This window comes from Gossypium raimondii, chromosome 11 (assembly GCF_025698545.1).
Source record: "Gossypium raimondii isolate GPD5lz chromosome 11, ASM2569854v1, whole genome shotgun sequence".
Taxonomy (NCBI): Eukaryota; Viridiplantae; Streptophyta; class Magnoliopsida; order Malvales; family Malvaceae; genus Gossypium; species Gossypium raimondii.
In genome coordinates this window covers 5,444,413-5,464,364 of record NC_068575.1, presented here as the reverse complement: position 1 = coordinate 5,464,364, position 19,952 = coordinate 5,444,413, and the positions used below count along the sequence as shown (strand labels likewise).

Below are 19,952 nucleotides of genomic sequence, written 5' to 3'. Positions count from 1 at the left end.
TAAAAACTAAATTGACAAAAAAAATTGAAAACTAAATTCAATATTATATCAATATTTACTATGTCCTGCTTCCCAATGAACCTAACTCAACATCCAGTCTCTATCTAAACTCACTTTATTACTTTTCAAAATTTCAATATATATTTTAGGCTTAATTCAAATATTGATACTTAAATTATATCCTTTTTCCTATGTTGAGATCTAAACCACTTTTTTTTTTTAAGTTGGTACCTTTGTTAGTCTAACTATTAAATCTATGTTTAAATAAGGCTTAACTTATAAGTTGGTATCTAAACATATTTTTGCTCTTAAGTGGTACTTAAACTATTCTTCTCTTACCCATTTGACACCAAAATATTAAACCCATTCAATAAAATTCCAGCTAATAATAATCTGCCATGTCATATAACTTAAAAATATATATTTTAAATTTTTTCCTTTTTTCTTTTACATTTTTCTCTCTTTTTTACTTTTTTTCCCATTCCCTTTTTTTTCTTCTTCTTCTTTTATAATGTATGACAATACTAGCGATGCTCAAAATTCACTCTCTCAAAGTTGAGATGCTGGCAATTGATTATATTTTCGAATTTCACCACTTGCTTGTTCGATTTGATGAGATCAAAAAAGTTGTTTCATCGACCAAATCCAATGTTTTCAAAATTGGACTGGATTGACCGGTTGGATTGAGAATCTGTTGGGGTATTGGTTCGGAGATAAGGGTTGATAGATTGACTTGCAAAATTTTGATATCACTTGTGACAAAAAAAATGTTTAAATACCAAGATGAGAAAATTTTAATTTAGGTACCAGTTTGTGGATTAAGCCTAAATTTTATAATCTCATTTTGAATATCCTCATGCTCTATCCTTTTTCTTAATTTCCTTCCTACATGTCAAGAGATTTATAAAATCATTTGAAAAATTCAAATTATTTTTTCATTCAATAATTCCAAAAGCCAGAAATTTATTTAGGAGAACCGAAATTAAATTGAAATTTTTACGATAGTAAAATGCAATTTACCGTTTTAATACCTTATCTCTTTATAATTTTAAAGGATTAAATCAAAATTTTATCATTTTCTAAGGAGATCAAAGTGCAATTTTACTTTTACTAATTTAAAATTTTAAAAGATATAAATAGAAAATTTTCCAGGTGCCCGTCCCTAGCGCCCTTGTTAAAAACTCGATTCACCTTTCTTCAAACTCAATTTTTAAAAACAAAAAACCACTCTATATGGCTGGAGTGGATGGAATCTCGATAACTTGAAAGGATTTTTGTCGGGTATGTATTTCACTTGAGTATATTAAAACTTTTATAAATTGTTTCATATATTTTTGAAATATTCTATGCTCATTCTCATTGTTTGAATGTGCTGAATCCAAACATATACTTTAAAATAAAAAATCGAAATAACTCTAAACAGGTATACCAATTTGATCCATAAAAGTTAACAAAGAAGAGAGAACAATCAATTACATTAAATTTTACAAACTTGAAATTAACTTGGAGATTTAAATTCCAACATTTACGACTTCTTTTATTTTCCAGACCAAATGCAAAAACGAGGACGTTTTGATGTTGTTACCTGTCTTACTGAGAAGGGTGAGTCCAAGGATGAAGAGCAACAGCTGAACTCTTTTTTTGTTGAGATCCATTGGCAACAATTAAAAAATGACAGAAAAAAATAGGCTAATCCTATTTACTACTATTTTTGTTACTCCAAATTTGAAGGATCAAGGAGGAAGAAGACCAGATCTATGGCTGCCACGTCTACTCAATTATTAAGCTAAGCAACTGATGGAATTTATCAAACAACATTTTTTGCTGAAAATTATTTTCATTGTATATTATTGAAATACAGCAAAACATATTCATACATAATCAAAACACACTTGGATCCAATCTCCAGTAAATTATACCAACTTTAGACAACATGTTTACACATGTTTTTTTCCCATCAAACTACATACCCATAGTAGCCCAAGACACATACAGCTTTCGACCAACATGGTCCAACTTTCGATAGTATGCATGCCTCCAAGACCTGATGAAAAACAAGGGAGCCACTACACCCCAAAATCCCATTACAAAGCCGAGAACTATGCTGACATAAAGCCAATTCACTTTACTTCCTTCCCTGCTACTTCCATTATTTGCAACGTCAATTGGAATACCTTTTGAGGTGCAGTTCTTAGTGAGAGGAGGTCCCCAAAGATGATTGCCCACGTAAGACAAGTTCTCAAAGCTTTGAAGCTGAGTGCTTGTTGGGATTTGTCCTGTCAAGTTGTTGTAGGACACATTGAAGTGGTTCAAGAAATTCAAATTGGAGAAACTTGGAGGGATTTCACCATTTAGTCGATTCATGGACAAATCAAGAGATTCCATTAACTCCATCTTGCCAATGTTGTCTGGTATATTTCCTGTTAAGAGATTCCCAGAAAAATTTAAAGACAATAGTCCAATGAGACTACCAATTTCTTTGGGGATCTCTCCTGTGAGACTGTTAGCTGAAAGGTCCATGCTTGTAACAAGTCCTAGTGTGCTACCATATTCATCCTCTCGTCCTTTCATTACCAATAATGCTTTCAAATAAAATGGGGCAGCATTTACATTGTTCAAATAAATTGGGTCTTCAAGATTTACATTATTTACATTCCCCGCAGAAATTTCATTATTGGTTTTTTTTGTTGTGGCCATTGCACTTAAATTATTAAAACATTTTGGAATAACTCCAGAAATGTTGTTGTGGGCAAGATCCAAGTTTTGAAGAAATTGAAGATCACAAATTTTATGAGGAATATGTCCATCAAAGTTATTTGATCGAAGGCTTAGAATCTCAAGGTTTGAGAGCTTATCACCAATCCATGCTGGTACACTTCCACTGAAATGATTTTCACTAATATCAAACATAATCAAATCTGGAGGATTTTGCAATGTGGATGGCAATTCTCCAAACATAGTATTGTTTCGAAGGTTTAGCATCATAAGATTTAGATGCCATAAGGAAGGTGGGATTTTGCCGGTCAAATTGTTGCTTCCCAAATTTAAAAGGTCCAAAATCGGCCAATCATTCCAACAATCTGGAATATCTCCTGAGATAAGATTTTTATCAATGTAAAGAACTTCCATAAATTCCCCACTAAACGAATTACAAACTAATTCAAAAAGAGATCCCGAAAATGAATTATTTGATAAAATTAGAAATCGTAAAGTTGGGAATACTCCTGGCAATGGGCCTCTGAATCGGTTTGAACTCAAATTAACAGAGTTTCTCACATTCAAATATGAAATCTCTCCTCTAAGTTGATTCGAGGAAAGGTCTAAAGATTCAAATTGAGTGGGAAGGTTCAAAAACCAAGTGGGCATGACATGTGAAATTCCTGCATAGGAGATATCCAAATAAGACAAATTCTTTTGGAATTTTAGCCACTGGGGAAACTTTGGGCCAAGATGCCAGTGACCCAATTCGATCCTTTCACATTGAAATGGGGGAATCCAGCTAGAGTTTGGTTCAAATCTAAGCCGATTGTGTGATGCCTTCAGAGTTGTCAATCTCGTGAGATTAGAAAAATGGGTTTCTGATACAACTCCTTCTAATAGGTTATACTCACAATCCAGAGTTTCCAAACTTTCTAATCGTCCAAAAGATAGAGGAAATGTACCATTTAATTGATTTTCTGAAACATCAAACAACTTCAAAGATGATAACTCCCCTATAGACAATGGAATTTGACCATTTAATTGATTTTCTGAAACATTAAACTCCTCCAAAGATGACAACTGCCCTATAGACAAGGGAATTTGGCCGTTTAATTGATTTTCTGAAACATCAAACAACTTCAAAGATGATAACTCCCCTATAGACAATGGAATTTGACCATTTAATTGATTTTCTGAAGCATCAAACTCCTCCAAAGATGACAACTGCCCTATAGACAAGGGAATTTGGCCGTTTAATTGATTTACTGAAAGATCAAGCTGAGTAACAGAGCTCAAGTTTCCAATGGCACTCGAGATTGTTCCTTGTAACTGGTTATGGCCAAGACTAAGGAACTGAAGACGGTTTAAACTATACAAGGAATTGGGTATGGACGAATTGAGACCATTCCAACTAAGATCAAGAACTTCAAGAAACGAGGTGTTCCCAAAGTAATCTGGAATTGGTCCTTGCAAAGAATAGCCACGAAGATCAATTGACAGAAGACCATGAAGACTAAATACCGACTTAGGTACTGAAGAAAAGCGGTTGAAAGAAAGATCAAGAACAACCAGTGATTTTGTAAAATTGGCACTGATCAAAGATGGATCATCTTCTAAATCACAATCTGACAAGTGCAACTCTAACAAAGAGGGAAGTTTGAATGTTACCTGTATCCAGTCATTTGCTTCAGAAAGATTCACATAGCTTAAATCAAGGTACCGCAAGGAAGAAAGTCCAGAAACCCATTGAAGACTTTTTGGTTCGAGATCATTACCTCGAAGATCAAGATACTGCAGCTTTGAGAGATTCCCAAGGTTATGAGGAATTGCTCCCTGAAATTGTGCTCGAGAGAGGTTAAGATATGTTAAACTCTGCAGCAAACCGAAAAATTTCGGGATATGTATGCTGCTAAAATCGTTATTGCTGAAGTCCAGGGAACTAAGATGCTTCAACTCCAGCAGTGAAGGATTTATTTTGCCTCCTAGCCGGGAATTGTAGTAAGCTTCCAATTCAGTAATTGTTTCAGAGTAATCAACCTCTGGAAGAGTAGCGGCCAAGTGCAGTTGGTTGACGTGGCCTGTTGAGTTATGGCAGACGACACCAGTCCATTCACAGCAATCCCCACCTTCAACCCATGACGATAGCCTGTTTGAAGGATCAATGAGATGATTCTTGAATTTCAAAAGAGCTTCTCTCTCACTCTGAATGCAAAGTAGGTTGGAATTGGCATGACAAATGGTAAAACAGATAGCGGGAATGAGAAGAAGAAAAGGGAATAAGGAAATAGGAAGAGGAGTAGTCATGGTTGCAATTGCCATGGCTCACAACTCCAAATATATAGAGTAAGCTTTAGCTAAAACACAAAAATACATGAAGCGCAAGGAAGTTTCTTCCAACAAAATGCATTAACTTGGAAATTTAATTATCCACAAAAGGTTATAAAGTCGAGTCAAACAGAAGTCTATGAAGAAAGCCCCACTCCCACGTTCTTTAAGACTTTTTAGGTCTTAGAAGCTAAAGGAGAAAAAAGAGAAGGAAAAGAAAATGGAAAACACGGAATTTGAGTAAGAAAAGCAAAATTTTGATAAGGAATACTACTTCAACTTTTATCTTTATGTTCCTGTATCAACAAAACATAGAGTTTAGAAGCAGGTCAACTTAACCAAGTCTACGGAGTAAAATATTTTTCAGGATAAATTACACCAAGGTCACAATAAAATATGGTTTGTCCTATTTTGGTCACTCTAATTTTTTTTCTCAATTTAATTATTCTCGTTAAAATAATTATTCAAACTAGTCACTCACGTTAATCAATTTGTCCTGTTAAAATATAAACGTAATTTTTAATCCACAATATAACAAGCGAATCACATTCTATCACTCCCCAAGTAGAAATCCCACCATTATACCTAAAGATTAGAACATTTACCTCTAAGTTCTCTCCATGAGAACTTGGGAAGTAAACACCCAATGTTTACAATTCAATTTGTACTCTCACACCAAATAATTCCTCAATGAATAAATACAAGTGCTCTCAATATGCTGTCATTCATAATCTAGACAAGCCTCCATAGCATATGTTAATTTCGACTTGCAAACATAGAATCTAAATGAAAACAAAGCAACTCATTGATAATAGCAATTACAATCAAACCAATAGAAGCAACTCCTTGATAATTTGTTAACTTTGCTATTGCCACGTAGATGACATGACAACATTTAATTAATTTTATAAAATTTAAAATTTTATAAATTATTTTAAAATTACAAATTATTAAAAATATGAGAATCAAATTGAGACCATTTGTAAACTTTGAGGGTTAATTTTTAAAATTTATGACTAAATCGATATAATATGTAAAAATTAAGGGCTAAATTTGTTATTATCGATTTTTAATTGCTACGTTATCCTCTTGTAAGAGATTTAACAACACAATGGAAATGGACAAGAAAAAAAAAACCTTTTGTTTAGTTGGATGACCAAATTAAAAAAATTTGTTAGTTAAATGATCAAAAGAGAAAAAGGACAATATACATATAGCCGTCGTATAGTTATCCTATAAATAAATAAATAAATAAATAAATCGTGTAAAATCTTGTAGGTGTGCACCCAAACTCTTGAAATATAGCAAGATATCTCAACATGAGGTTATTATTCAAATTTTGGCTTAGCTCCCCAAAATTGGAATTGCCTGCATATAACGAATTATAAAGGTTGAAGCTTTTGCCCTTTGCCTTAACCATGTCATACATCCATTCTTATTTATATATGTTCATTCCTCTTTAGTTATTTGTGGATGTCGTTGATACTTGCCATACATCCAATTATCTTAATTAAAGTGATTAAATTGAAAAAAATATAGAGTGGACAAATCCTATTTTAGAGTGACCTTGAGTTAGGGGTGTGCAAAATTCGGGTAAAACAGAAAAAATTCGGTTAACTGACTGAATTTGGTTAATCTGTAACACCCCTTACCCGAGACCGTTGCCGGAGTCGAGCACGAGGCATTACCTGACTTAACTTACTAGTTCGGAGCATAAAAATTTGCTTTTAAAATTTATTCACTCACAATCAATCCATATGTCCCTAAAAGAACTCTCGAGACCCCAAAATCATGTAATAAAAATGGTTCGGGTCCAAACCAGAAACATCAATAATTTTCCGAATACTTAATCAAATTAAAACAATTTATTTCACTATTCACAATAAAACTGTCCACCTGCGCAACAGTCACTAATTTAATTATACCTCGAGTTACGAAACTAGAAATTTAGATCCGTAAATTTTCCCTGAAACTAGACTCATATATATTTTTACCATAAAATTTTAAGAATTTTTGGTTCAGCCAATTAGTACAGTTTATTCTTTAAATTCTCCCTTGTTTCACTGCTCGACAGCTCTGACCCCTCTTCACTAAAAATTAATTATATCATTGTAAAGAATTCGGATAATATTATTGTTTGTTTCTATTGAAAATAGACTCACTAAAGAATCTAGGCATATGAATTATAACTCATAATTCCTTCTATACAATTTTTAATGAATTTTTAAAGTCAGAACAGGGGACTTCAAAAACCATTCTGACCCTGTCTCACTAAAATTCAAATATCTCATAATATATAACTCTTTTTATTATATATTTATTTCATGTGAAAATAGACTCATTCAGCTTTAATTTCCTATCTCACTCAGGTTCTAATTCAATTTATTCTATTTTTGGTGATTTTTTAAAATCACGTCACTGCTGCTGTCCAAAAAACTGTTTCATTGCAAATTTTTACTCTCTTTTGTCATTTCTTTGTATTAACTATCATTTAAGCATACGCAAGGCCAAAACACGTTCCTATATAGCCATTTCAATAACTAATCATTATCGAATATTTACTTGTTTCTCCTTAGCCATACCATAAGGACACACACACAAAATGACCAAATCCCTATACATGCCATATAAATCAAAAAGTTGTTTGAAAAACTCTACCGGAGTAAATCTTGATAGTGTGATCGTTGATGTAGATCCGATCCTCCGAACATATATATATCAATCTACAAGAAACGATAAACACACACAAGTAAGCTTATAGAAGCTTAGTAAGTTCATAGGCTCATTATAAAATCTTACCACAATTTCACTAATAATATTAATAAACAAATAAAAATTCAACATTTCCTGCCAATCACAATCTCAAACAGTGAATCTATTCAATCGAGCTCAATATCAGATGTCAACTTATATTCCGACATTTAGCTTCAATTTCACTTATAAATACCTGTCACATTAAGGATCGTCTTACGGATTTGAGTACATCGTTTGCCCGGTGCCACGATTTACTTGAATATTTCACATTGCTATAACTCAGTATGGTTTTCTTCATTGAAACACCATACCTACTTTTCACAACTCAGTATGGTTTTCTTCATTGAAATACCATACCTACTTTCACATTTTGCCATGGATCCACCATGGACTTATCCGTCAATTCATCACTGGTTGCCGAACGTATGTACTCAATCCTGCGTATTCCTTAATTTGAACTAACAATCTCATTTTATTCTCATTTTTACCATAATCATAATTCAACAACAATATACGAATTGATACAATATGTCATTCCCACACTAACAATTAATCATAAAAATTCAGCCATATGAACTTACCTGGGCCAATTTGCAGGAGTTGTAAAAGTTTAGGGACTAATCAACTACTTTTTCTTTTCCTCGACTTGTTTCGGGTTCTCGATCTAAAATACAATTTTATTCATTCATCAGCATCTAATTCTATTCTAATTCATTTCACAATTTATGTCCTTTAATTTTCGAAATTACACTTTTACCCCAAACTTTACAATTTTTACAATTTAGTCCCTGCTCAATTAACCCCTCAATTGATCTAATTTTTCTCAATTAACACCTTGTCCAACTATTTTAGACTACTATACAGCCTTTGATATTCAAAACCGCAACATCAAACCCTAGTTCTCAACTTTTTTTTACAATTAGGTCCCTAAAATCAATTTCTATCAAAATTACTTAATAAAATCATCATATAATAAAATTAAAGCTTTAACTCCATGTTCATTCATCATAAAAATCCAGCACTCATCAATGGTAACTTTCAAAATCAGCCATGAAATCAATAACTAATGAAGTAAACACCCAATGTTTATAATTCAATTTGTACTCTCACACCAAACAATTCCTCAATGAATAAATACAAGTGCTCTCAATATGCTGTCATTCATAATCTAGACAAGCCTCCATAGCATATGTTAATTTCGACTTGCAAACATAGAATCTAAATGAAAACAAAGCAACTCATTGATAATAGCAATTACAATCAAACCAATAGAAGCAACTCCTTGATAATTTGTTAACTTTGCTAATGTGGCATACTCGTGGATTGCCACGTAGATGACATGACAGCATTTAATTAATTTTATAAAATTTAAAATTTTATAAATTATTTTTAAGATTAAAAATTATTAAAAAAATATGAGAATCAAATTGAGACCATTTGTAAACTTTGAGGGTTAATTTTTTTAAATTTATGACTAAATATGTAAAAATTAAGCGCTAAATTTGTTATTATCGATTTTTTAATTGCTACGTTATCCTCTTGTAAGAGATTTAGCAACACTTAATGGAAATGGACAAAAAAAAAACCCTTGTTTAGTTGGATGACCAAATTAAAAAAAAATTGTTAGTTAAATGATCAAAAGAGAAAAAGGACAATATACATATAGCCGTGGTATAGTTTATCCTATAAATAAATAAATAAATGGTGTAAAATCTTGTAGGTGTGCACCCAAAGTCCCAAACTCTTTAAATATATCAAAATATCTCAACATGAGGTTATTATTCAAATTTTGGCTTAGCTCCCCAAAATTCGAATTGCCTCCATATAACGAATTATACAGGTTGAAGCTTTTGCCCTTGCACTTCCCTTAACCATGCCATATATCCATTCTTATGTATATATGTTCATTCCTCTTTAGTTATACATCCAATTATCTTAATTAAAGTGATTAAAATGAAAAAAAATTTAGAGTGGACAAATCCTATTTTAGAGTGACATTGAGTGTAGTTTACCTTAAGGGTGTGCAAAATTCGGGTAAAACAGAAAAAATTCTGTTAACTGACTGAATTTGGTTAATCGGTCGGTTAACAGAATTTTTTTGATCGGGGATCGGTTGATTATTTTTTGATTTTCGGTTAACGGTTAATTCGGTTCGAAATCGGTTGGTTAACCGAATTTTTCGGTTTAACTGAAAAAATTAATAAATAAAATTATAATATATAAATAGGCCCACTATTCACCTAAAACCAATCCAAGCTGTAACACCACTTACCCTAGACCATCGTCGGAATCGAGTACGAGATGTCATCCAATTTAACTTATTAATTCGGAGCATAAAAATTTGCTTTTAAAATTAAATTCACTGTTCACAATAAAACTGTCCACCTGCGCCACTGTCACTAATTTAATTATATCTCGAGTTACAAAACTCAAAATTTAAATCCGTAAATTTTTCCTGAAACTAGACTCAAATACATTCTTACCATAAAATTTTTAGAATTTTTGGTTTAGCCAATTAGTACAGTTTATTCATTAAAATCTCCCCTATTTCACTACTAAACAGTTCTGATCTCTTGGCACTAAAAATTAATTATCTCATTTTACAGAATTCATATAAGGTTATCGTTTATTTATTTTGAAAATAGACTCACTAAGGAATCTAGATATATAAATTATGACCTGTAATTCTCTCTGTACAATTTATAATGATTTTCTAAAGTTAAAACAGGGACTTCAAAACCATTCTGATCCTGTCACACTAAAATTCAAATATCTCAAAATATAAAATTCATTTGCCTACACCGTTTCTTTCATGTAAAATAGACTTGATAAGCATGTTTGGTATGCTTATTTTAAATAATTTAATGGGTGAAACACTGATTTCCATTTTAGTATGCTAAAAAGTAATTGTACTTCGATATAACTTTAAACATAAGACTGTGATTAAAAAATTAAGTTAAAAGGTACCTTTTAAGATAAATTATTTATTTATTTATTTTCATTATTCTTTGGTACAAGTTAATCTTAAATTATTTTTGAGTGAATGAACATCGATCAATAGGCCATAATTTGAGTTATTTATTCTCATTATTTTCATACAATGTGTTTTCTAATTACAAAATCATGAAATTTATTTTAAATACAATCAAATAAAATGTGTTTTTATATTCTAATTTAATTACGTATTTGTTATTTTTTTAGAATTTTGATTATATATATTCTTTATTTTTAAAAAATTAATAATATTTTTAAAAGAAATTATAGATAAAATTATGTATAACAATGAAAAATGTTAAAATTAATCAAATTCGACATTGTTATTAGCGAGTGATGAAGTTGAATTAATATTTGAAAAATAAATTTAGAGAAATAAATCCCATATTTTAATAAATAAAAAAATAAAACTAATGTTTATAAAAAATCTTGAAAAATTAATTTATAATAATTAAAAATTCTGGAGTGGTAAACTAGGTGAAACTAATCCCTTCAAAAAGCCCAAATCTAACCAAGCAAGGCCCATGATGAAGCATCTTCCATTGATAAACAAAAGAATTTTGCTGCTGATTTTCTCGGGAAAGATTCAATCTTTTCCTAACCATCTTTTGTTTCTCGCAGTCACAGCTTTACCCATTTCAGCTTCCAATTAACTATTTCGCTTCGTTTACTTTAGCATCAGTAAGACGCTGCAATCAATCAAAGGCATGTTCTTTCTTTTTCCTTAATTGTGAAGTATGAATTTTGTATGTTGATCTTTGATGGGTATTTCTTTATTTTAATTCTTGTTTGATTTCATGAATTGGGTTTGTTTTCTTTTTAATTATAAAAAATTAAATTTCAATGCAAATTCACTTTCTTTTTTTGCTGTTATTTCTTTGTAAGTGGAATATTTGATGGCATGTGATTGAAGGCATTATGAAATAATTTTTACAAATTTGAGTGTTAGAAATATAATTAGGGTTCTAAAAGCGAGTATTTTGTTCAGTTCCCAAATTCATTATGAAATTTATTAGGCAAATCAGTCTAAAAATTAGCTTGGAGTATTATAGCTGCAATGGCGGAAATCTAGGTGAATGTTGTCGCTATGTTATAGGGTCCGGGTCATAGTAGTCCCTCTATTGTTAAATGGATCAATTTAGTCCCTGCACTATTAAAAGGAATCAACTAAAAGGATTTCATTAACATTTTGAAATATTTTTCTGGTTTTGAAATGAAATTTTTTGTTTGGAGTTGAACTGCAAATGAAAAAAAAATATTCATTTCATTTTTTAAACAGTAAATGTTAACTTTGTTACAAATTGGCTTTATTTAATTCTTTTTAATAGTATAGGGATTAAATTGATACATTTAATAGTAGAGGGACTTAAGTGATCCAGTTCATATAATAGAGGGACTTGGCAGGTACTTTCACCCTGAAATCTATGTCAGTTTAGTTTCCATTGATTATCCACTACGAAAATTTCAAAATTAGCGAGTATTTTTCCAGTTCATATAATAGAGGGACTAATCTGGGATAACTTTTGGTGCTTCTATTTGTTTGCAATGCGGTATCTTTATGTCTTATTTATATTCCATTTTCTGTATGACAGATAATACTTTGTCTTAAATCCTTTGACTTATGCTGATTTTAATTTGTATTGTCGATAGGTGATATAACCTTTAGTTGGAAATAACGTAACTGGTACGTTGAAGGATTTTAATGGCAGGCAATGGCCTGCCATCTCTGGGTCGTGTAAAGCTTACTGACCTCGTACCTTCTGAAGGCATTCCTTCAGATTCTTACAAGCTATCAGTCTCTACTTTATCACAATCATTTGCTCAATATTCAGCTGCCATCATTCAGTTTCCAGCTAGTGATGGAGCTCTACTGAGATTTGGTTTAGATTCTGCTCGCCTTTACTTCCAACAAAAGGCTGCATACCCACCGGAGGAGCTGATTCACACAAATGATTCTCGTGAGTGGTGCAAAACGTCAGGTTACTATGCCGACCCCCAACTATGGCAGGAAATGTATGATTACCGGCCTGGTCTAACTCCTACAGACCCTATCAATGGAATGGAGTTTCCTCCGGGTGGTTTGCCTGATAGATTTGGCTTGCTCGGTAAGGCAGCTCGAGATGTAAGCTATTACTTGAACTTGCATAGCTCTCCCTTTGCTGAAATACTCGATAATGTACCCTTAAGAAGCCGGGAAATTTCTTCTTCAGTATTATTTATAGTCTAAAATTTAATTTCTTGATAAATTATATATACATTTAAATAATTTTCACATATATATTTATATTCTAAGTTTTAGTTTCTTCATAAATTATATGTTATTTTGGTTAAAAAGTAATTATACAATATATATACATGCAAATATATCTTAATTATATCCATATAAATATATTTATATGTTAATGTATGTTTTAAAATTAAAATGTAATTATGGTAAAATTAAAATGGTTTTTACAAAAAATTAGAAATTAGTCCAAATTTTGAATGTATCAACTGGTACTGATTGGTACAGTGGTATTGATTGAAATGAGTTGAATATGAAACTTATTAAAATTTTGATTGAAATAAAATATAAATTACTGTGCATTGATTTAAATTTGAAACATTACGTACTTACCGTGATATATATATTTCACAAAATAAGAAGTTAATAAATATGTGAGTTTAGCCTTATACTTTTATGTGTGTCTAAAACTACTATTTTTTTTTTAGAGAAGAAATTTATTAATGAGAAAGTCACAAAACACAAGCCAACGCAAGGAGGAGACAAATTACTAAACCTGAGCCAATAGGCTCACGCTATAAACTTGAACCTACTGTCCGTAATCCTCATTTATATCAACATATGGTATACTTGCAAGGGAAAAAACGTCCCATTTCATATGGTTTGCATATAAGAAAGCTGCTCACACAAATAAGTGGGTTGTCTTGTTGGCACACCGACTAGTCCAAAAAAAAAGACAGATGCTTAAACTAATCTTTCAGCACAAAACAATCATGTAACAATACACCTAGCCCAGATCCATCAATTATTGGCGGAGTCCAGCAGTCATAGCAGCCAAACAATTAGACCTAATGATCACATTATCGAAGAGCAGAGCCTTAATAATATATAATGTGATCATAAATTAAACCCTTAATTGTAGGACAAATTAGCCATATATGCCAAAAAAGTTTGTTAATTGACTAAATAGGACATTTTTTTTTAAATCTAGGGAAATCGATCCTTTTTGGAGAGAGTATGTGAAAACTCGACCAGTTGGGCGAGCTTTCTATTGACATGTCAAGGAAAGTGTGCTAAGTTGAAAACGTTTTTTGAAAATTTCAATGAAAGTGCGTCCAGCTTGGCAGATTTTTCCTGACATGTTAGAAGTTGAAAACGTTTTTTGAAAATTTCAATGAAAGTGCGTCCAGCTTGGCACATTTTTCCTGACATGTCAGCAGAAAAGCTCGCCTAGCTAGATAAGCTTTCTTGCCACTTCTGCAGAAAGAGCGTCCAGTTGGTCGCGCTTTTATACACTCTCTCTAAAAACAACTTATTTCCCTAAATTTTCAAAAAATCGACCTTTATGACCAATTAAATCAAAATTTTATTATTTTTGGAGGTACCAAAGTGTAATTTTACCTTTAGTAATTGAAAATTTTATAAACAATAAAGGGCCTAAATGGAAAATATTTTTAGGGGGCTAAAGCCCTTACCAACCCCTTGGCTCCGCCCCTGGTGCCACGTGTCATAATTCAATTGGCTAATGTGTCACAACAGCAATCCATTAATGGATTAATAGAATTTTTAACGATATTAACTAGTTCAAACAATAACATTAAATAGAGTGACTAAATTGAGAAAAAAATTAGCTAGAGTGACCAAAATAGGACAAACCTATTTTATAGTGACCTTGGGTGTAATTTACACTTATGCTTTTATACGTGTCTAAAATTACTATTTTTTTAGAGAAGAAATTCATTAATGAGAAAATAAAAAAGCAAAAGTGAACACAAAGATGAGATGGACTACTAAACCCGAGCCAACAGGCTCACCCCATACACCCAAATCTACCGTCCACAATTTGCATTCGTATCAACATAAGACAAAATAAGACATAATTTTAACATTCTTCAAGAAAGATGCAAGGGAAAAAACATCCTATTATATGTGGTTTGCATATAATAAAACCGCTCATGCAACCGAGTGGGCCGTTTTGTCGGCACACCAAGCGAGTTGACAGACGCAAAAACTAATCTTTCAAATCAAACAATCATGTAGCAACACACCTAGCTCAAATGCATCAATTATACATGCGTTTTTTTTTTCCTATCAAACTACATACCCATAGTAGCCCAAGACACATACAGCTTTCGACCAACATGGTCCAACTTTCGATAGTATGCATGCCTCCAAGACCTGATGAAAAACAAGGGAGCCACTACACCCCAAAATCCCATTACAAAGCCGAGAACTATGCCGACATAAAGCCAATTTACTTTACTTCCTTCCCTGCTACTTCCATTATTTGCAGCGTCAATTGGAATACCTTTTGAGGTGCAGTTCTTAGTGAGAGGAGGTCCCCAAAGATGATTGCCCACGTAAGACAAGTTCTCAAAGCTTTGAAGCTGAGTGCTTCTTGGGATTTGTCCTGTCAAGTTGTTGTAGGACACATTGAAGTGATTCAAGAAATTCAAATTGGAGAAACTTGGAGGGATTTCACCATTTAGTCGATTCATGGACAAATCAAGAGATTCCATTAACTCCATGTTGCCAATGCTGTCTGGTATATTTCCTGTTAGGAGATTCCCTGAAAAATTTAAAGACAATAGTCCAACGAGACTACCAATTTCTTTGGGGATCTCTCCTGTGAGACTGTTAGCTGAAAGGTCCATGCTTGTAACAAGTCCTAGTGTGCTACCATATTCATCCTCTCGTCCTTTCAACACCAATAATGCTTTCAAATAAAATGGGGCAGCATTTAAATTGTTCAAATTAATTGGGCCTTCAAGATAATTTAGATAATTTACCTTCCCTGCAAAAACTTCATTATCGGTTTTTTTTGTTGTGGCCATTGCAGTTAAATTATTAAAACATTTTGGAATAACTCCAGAAATGTTGTTGTGGGCAAGGTCCAAGTTTTGAAGAAATTGAAGATCACAAATTTTATGAGGAATATGTCCATCAAAGTTATTTGATCGAAGGCTTAGAATCTCAAGGTTTGAGAGCTTATCACCAATCCATGCTGGTACACTTCCACTGAAATGATTTTCACTAATATCAAACATAATCAAATCTGGAGGATTTTGCAATGTGGATGGCAATTCTCCAAACATTGTATTGTTTCGAAGGTTTAGCATTGTAGGTTTTAGATGCCATAAAGAAGGTGGGATTTTGCCGGTCAAATTGTTGCTTCCCAAATTTAAAAGGTCCAACATCGACCAATCATTCCAACAATCTGGAATATCTCCTGAGATAAGATTTTTATCAATGTAAAGAACTTCCATCCCTTTCTCACTTGATGAATTACAAACTAATTCAAAAAGAGATCCCGAGAATGAATTATTTGATAAAATTAGAATTCGGTTTGAACTCAAATCAACAATGTATCTCCCATTCAAATATGAAATCTCTCCTGTAAGTTGATTCGAGGAAAGGTTTAAATGTTCAAATGTAGTGGGAAGGTTCAAAAACCAAGTGGGCATGACATCTAAAATTCCTGCATAGGAGATATCCAAATAAGACAATTTCTTTTGGAATTTTAGCCACTGGGGAAACTTTGGGCCAAGATGCCAGTGACCCAAGTCGATACCTTCACATTGAAATGGGGGAATCCAGCTTGAGTTTGGTTCAAATCTAAGCCGATTGTGTGATGCTGCTAGAAATGTCAATCTCGTGAGATTAGAAAAAAGGGTTTCTGATACAACTCCTTCTAATAGATTATACCCACAATCCAGAGTTTCCAAACTTTCTAGTCGTCCAAAAGATAGAGGAAAAGTACCATTTAATTGATTTTCTGAAACAGCAAATACCTCCAAAGATGATAACTGCCCTATAGACAAGGGAATTTGGCCGTTTAACTGATTTGTTGAAACATCAAACAACTTCAAAGATGATAACTCCCCTATAGACAATGGAATTTGACCATTTAATTGATTTTCTGAAACATGAAACTCCTCCAAAGATGACAACTGCCCTATAGACAAGGGAATTTGGCCATTTAATTGATTTCTTGAAACATCAAACAACTTCAGAGACGATAACTCCCCTATAGACAATAGAATTTGACCATTTAATTGATTTCCTGAAAGATCAAGCTGAGTAAGAGAGCTCAAGTTTCCAATGGCACTCGAGATTGTTCCTTGTAACTGGTTATAGCCAAGACTAAGGAACTGAAGACGGTTTAAACTATACAAGGAATTGGGTATGGACGAATTGAGATAATTCCAACTAAGATCAAGAACTTCAAGAAACGAGATGTTCCCAAAGTAATCTGGAATTGAGCCTTCCAAAAAATTGTGACTAAGATCAATGGACACAAGACCATGAAGACTAAATATCCACTTAGGTACTGAAGAAAAGTGGTTCCAAGAAAGATCAAGAACAACCAGTGATTTTGAAGAATTAATACTGTTGAAAGATGGATCATCTTCTAAACCACAACCTGACAAGTGCAACTCTAACAAAGAGGGAAGTTTGAATGTTACCTGTACCCAATCAGTTGCTTCAGAAAGATCCGCAGAGCTCAAATCAAGGTACTGCAAGGAAGAAAGTCCAGAAACCCATTGAAGAGTTTTTGATTTGATACCTTGAAGATCAAGATACTGCAACTTTGAAAGATTCCCAAGGTTATGAGGAATTGGTCCCTGAAATAGTGCACCAGAGAGGTTAAGATACGTTAAACTCTCCAGCAAACCGAAAAATTTCGGGATATGTATGCTGCTAAAATTGTTATTGCAGAAGTCCAGGGAACTGAGATGCTTCAACTCCAGCAGTGAAGGATTTATTTTGCCTCCTAGCAGGGAATTGTTGTAAGCTTCCCAATCAGCATTTGTTGCAAAGTAACCAGGCTTTGAAAGAGGAGCGGCCAAGTGCAGTTGGTTGACGTGGCCTGTTGAGATATGGCAGACGACACCAGTCCATTCACAGCAATCCCCACCTTCAACCCATGACGATAGCCTGTTTGAAGGATCAATAAGATGATTCTTGAATTTCAAAAGAGCTTCTCTCTCACTCTGAATGCAAAGTAGGTTGGAATTGGCATGACAAATGGTAAAACAGATAGCGGGAATGAGAAGAAGGCAAGGGAATAAGGAAATAGGAAGAGGAGTAGTCATGGTTGCAATTGCCATGGCTCACAACTCCAAATATATAGAGTAAGCTTTAGCTAAAACACAAAAATACAAGAAGCGCAAGGAAGTTTCTTCCAACAAAATGCATTAAATTGGAAATTTAACTATCCACAAAAGGTTATAAAGTCGAGTCAAACAGAAGTCTATGAAGAAAGCCCCACTCCCACGTTCTTTAAGACTTTTTAGGTCTTAGAAGCTAAAGGAGAAAAAAGAGAAGGAAAAGAAAATGGAAAACACGGAATTTGAGTAAGAAAAGCAAAATTTTGATAAGGAATACTACTTCAACTTTTATCTTCATGTTCCTGTATCAACAAAACATTAAGTTTAGAAGCAGGTCAACTTAAAAAAAATTAAAACATAAAGTTTACAAAACATAAAAACTCTTGCTTAGTTGGATGACCAAATTAAAAAAAAAAATTGTTAGTTAAATGATCAAAAGAGAAAAAGGACGTGGTATAGTTTATCCTATAAATAAATAAAAAAGTAAATCGTGTAGAATCTTGTAGGTGTGCAGTGTGCACCCAAACTCTTTAAATATAGCAAAATATCTCAACATGAGGTTATTATTCAAATTTTGGCTTAGCTCCCCAAAATTCGAATTGCCTGCATATAACGAATTATACAGGTTGAAGCTTTTGCCCTTGCCCTTGCATTATCCATGCCATTCATCCATTCTTATTTATATATGTTCATTCCTCTTTAGTTATTTGTGGATGTCGTTGATAGTTGCCATAGATCCGATTATCTTAATTAAAGTGATTAAATTGAAAAAAAAATTAGAGTAGTGGACAAACCCTATTTTAGAGTGACCTTGAGTGTAGTTTACCCTAGGGGTGTACAAAATTCGGGTAAAACAGAAAATATTCGGGTAACTGACTGAATTTGGTTAATCGGTCGGTTAATAGAATTTTTTCGATCGGGGGTCGGTTAATTATTTTTTGATTTTCGGTTAACGGTTAATTCGGTTCGAAATCGGTCGGTTAACCGAATTTTTTCGGTTTAACTGAAAAAATTAATAAATAAAATTATAATATATAAATAGGCCCACTATTCACCTAAACCCAATCCAAGCTGTAACACCCTTTACCCTAGACCGTCGCCGGAATCGAGTACGAGATGTCATCCAATTTAACTTACCAATTCGGAGCATAAAAAATTGCTTTTAAAATTAAATTCATTGTTCACAACAAAACTGTCCACCTGCACGACTGTCACTAATTTAATTATATCTCGAGTTACAAAACTCAAAATTTAAATCCGTAAACTTTTCCTGAAACTAGACTCATATACCTTCTTACCATAAAATTTTTATAATTTTTGGTTTAGCCAATTAGTACAGTTTATTCATTAAATTATCCCTATTTCACTACTAAACAGTTCTGACCTCTTGGTACTAAAAATCAATTATCTCATTTTACAGAATTTATATAAGGTTATCGTTTGTTTTTTTGAAAATAGACTCACTAAGGAATCTAGATATATAAATTATGACCCATAATTCTCTCTGTACAATTTATAATGATTTTCTAAAGTCAAAATAGGGACTTCAAAACCATTCTGACCCTGTCACACTAAAATTCAAATATCTCAAAATATAAAATTCCTTTGCCTACACCGTTTCTTTCATGTAAAAATATACTTGATAAGCTTTAAGTCTATATATCATTCACTCTCTAATTCCATTTCTATTATTTATGGTGATTTTTCACATTCACGTCACTGCTGCTGTTAGAGAAACTGCTTCTTTGTATTAGCTACCATTTACACATATATAACACCAAAACATAATCTTTACTAACCATTTCAATAGCTAATCTTAGCCATATCATATGAACATACTCAAA

The 19,952-nt window shown here is 32.7% G+C and overlaps 2 protein-coding genes across 2 annotated transcripts in view; one reads left to right on the top strand and one right to left on the bottom strand.

Moving 5' to 3' along the window:
- Positions 1-1,798: 1,798 nt before the first annotated feature.
- LOC128034904 (receptor-like protein EIX2) lies at positions 1,799-18,172 on the bottom strand. Its single transcript, XM_052624208.1, has 2 exons — positions 17,916-18,172; positions 1,799-4,826 (listed from the first exon to the last, which is right to left on the bottom strand). The coding sequence occupies exons 1-2, from the start codon at positions 18,106-18,108 to the stop codon at positions 1,963-1,965; spliced, it is 3,057 nt and encodes a 1,018-aa protein (XP_052480168.1). The 5' UTR covers positions 18,109-18,172; the 3' UTR covers positions 1,799-1,962.
- LOC105761383 (uncharacterized) overlaps positions 11,331-19,952 on the top strand; it is a 22,957-nt gene continuing 14,335 nt past the window's right edge. The window contains exon 1 of the mRNA XM_052624211.1: positions 11,331-11,478. The gene's annotated coding sequence lies outside the window, so the exon portion shown is untranslated. The remainder of the gene's footprint in view (positions 11,479-19,952) is intronic.

Excerpts from the sequence above, each read along its gene's own strand:
- LOC128034904 (XM_052624208.1), bottom strand. The coding sequence starts at position 18,108 with ATGGCAATTGCAACCATGACTACTCCTCTTCCTATTTCCTTATTCCCT. Across the intron at positions 4,827-17,915 it reads GCTATCGTCATGGGTTGAAG|GTGGGGATTGCTGTGAATGG; the intron begins GTGGGGATTGCT and ends CATGGGTTGAAG.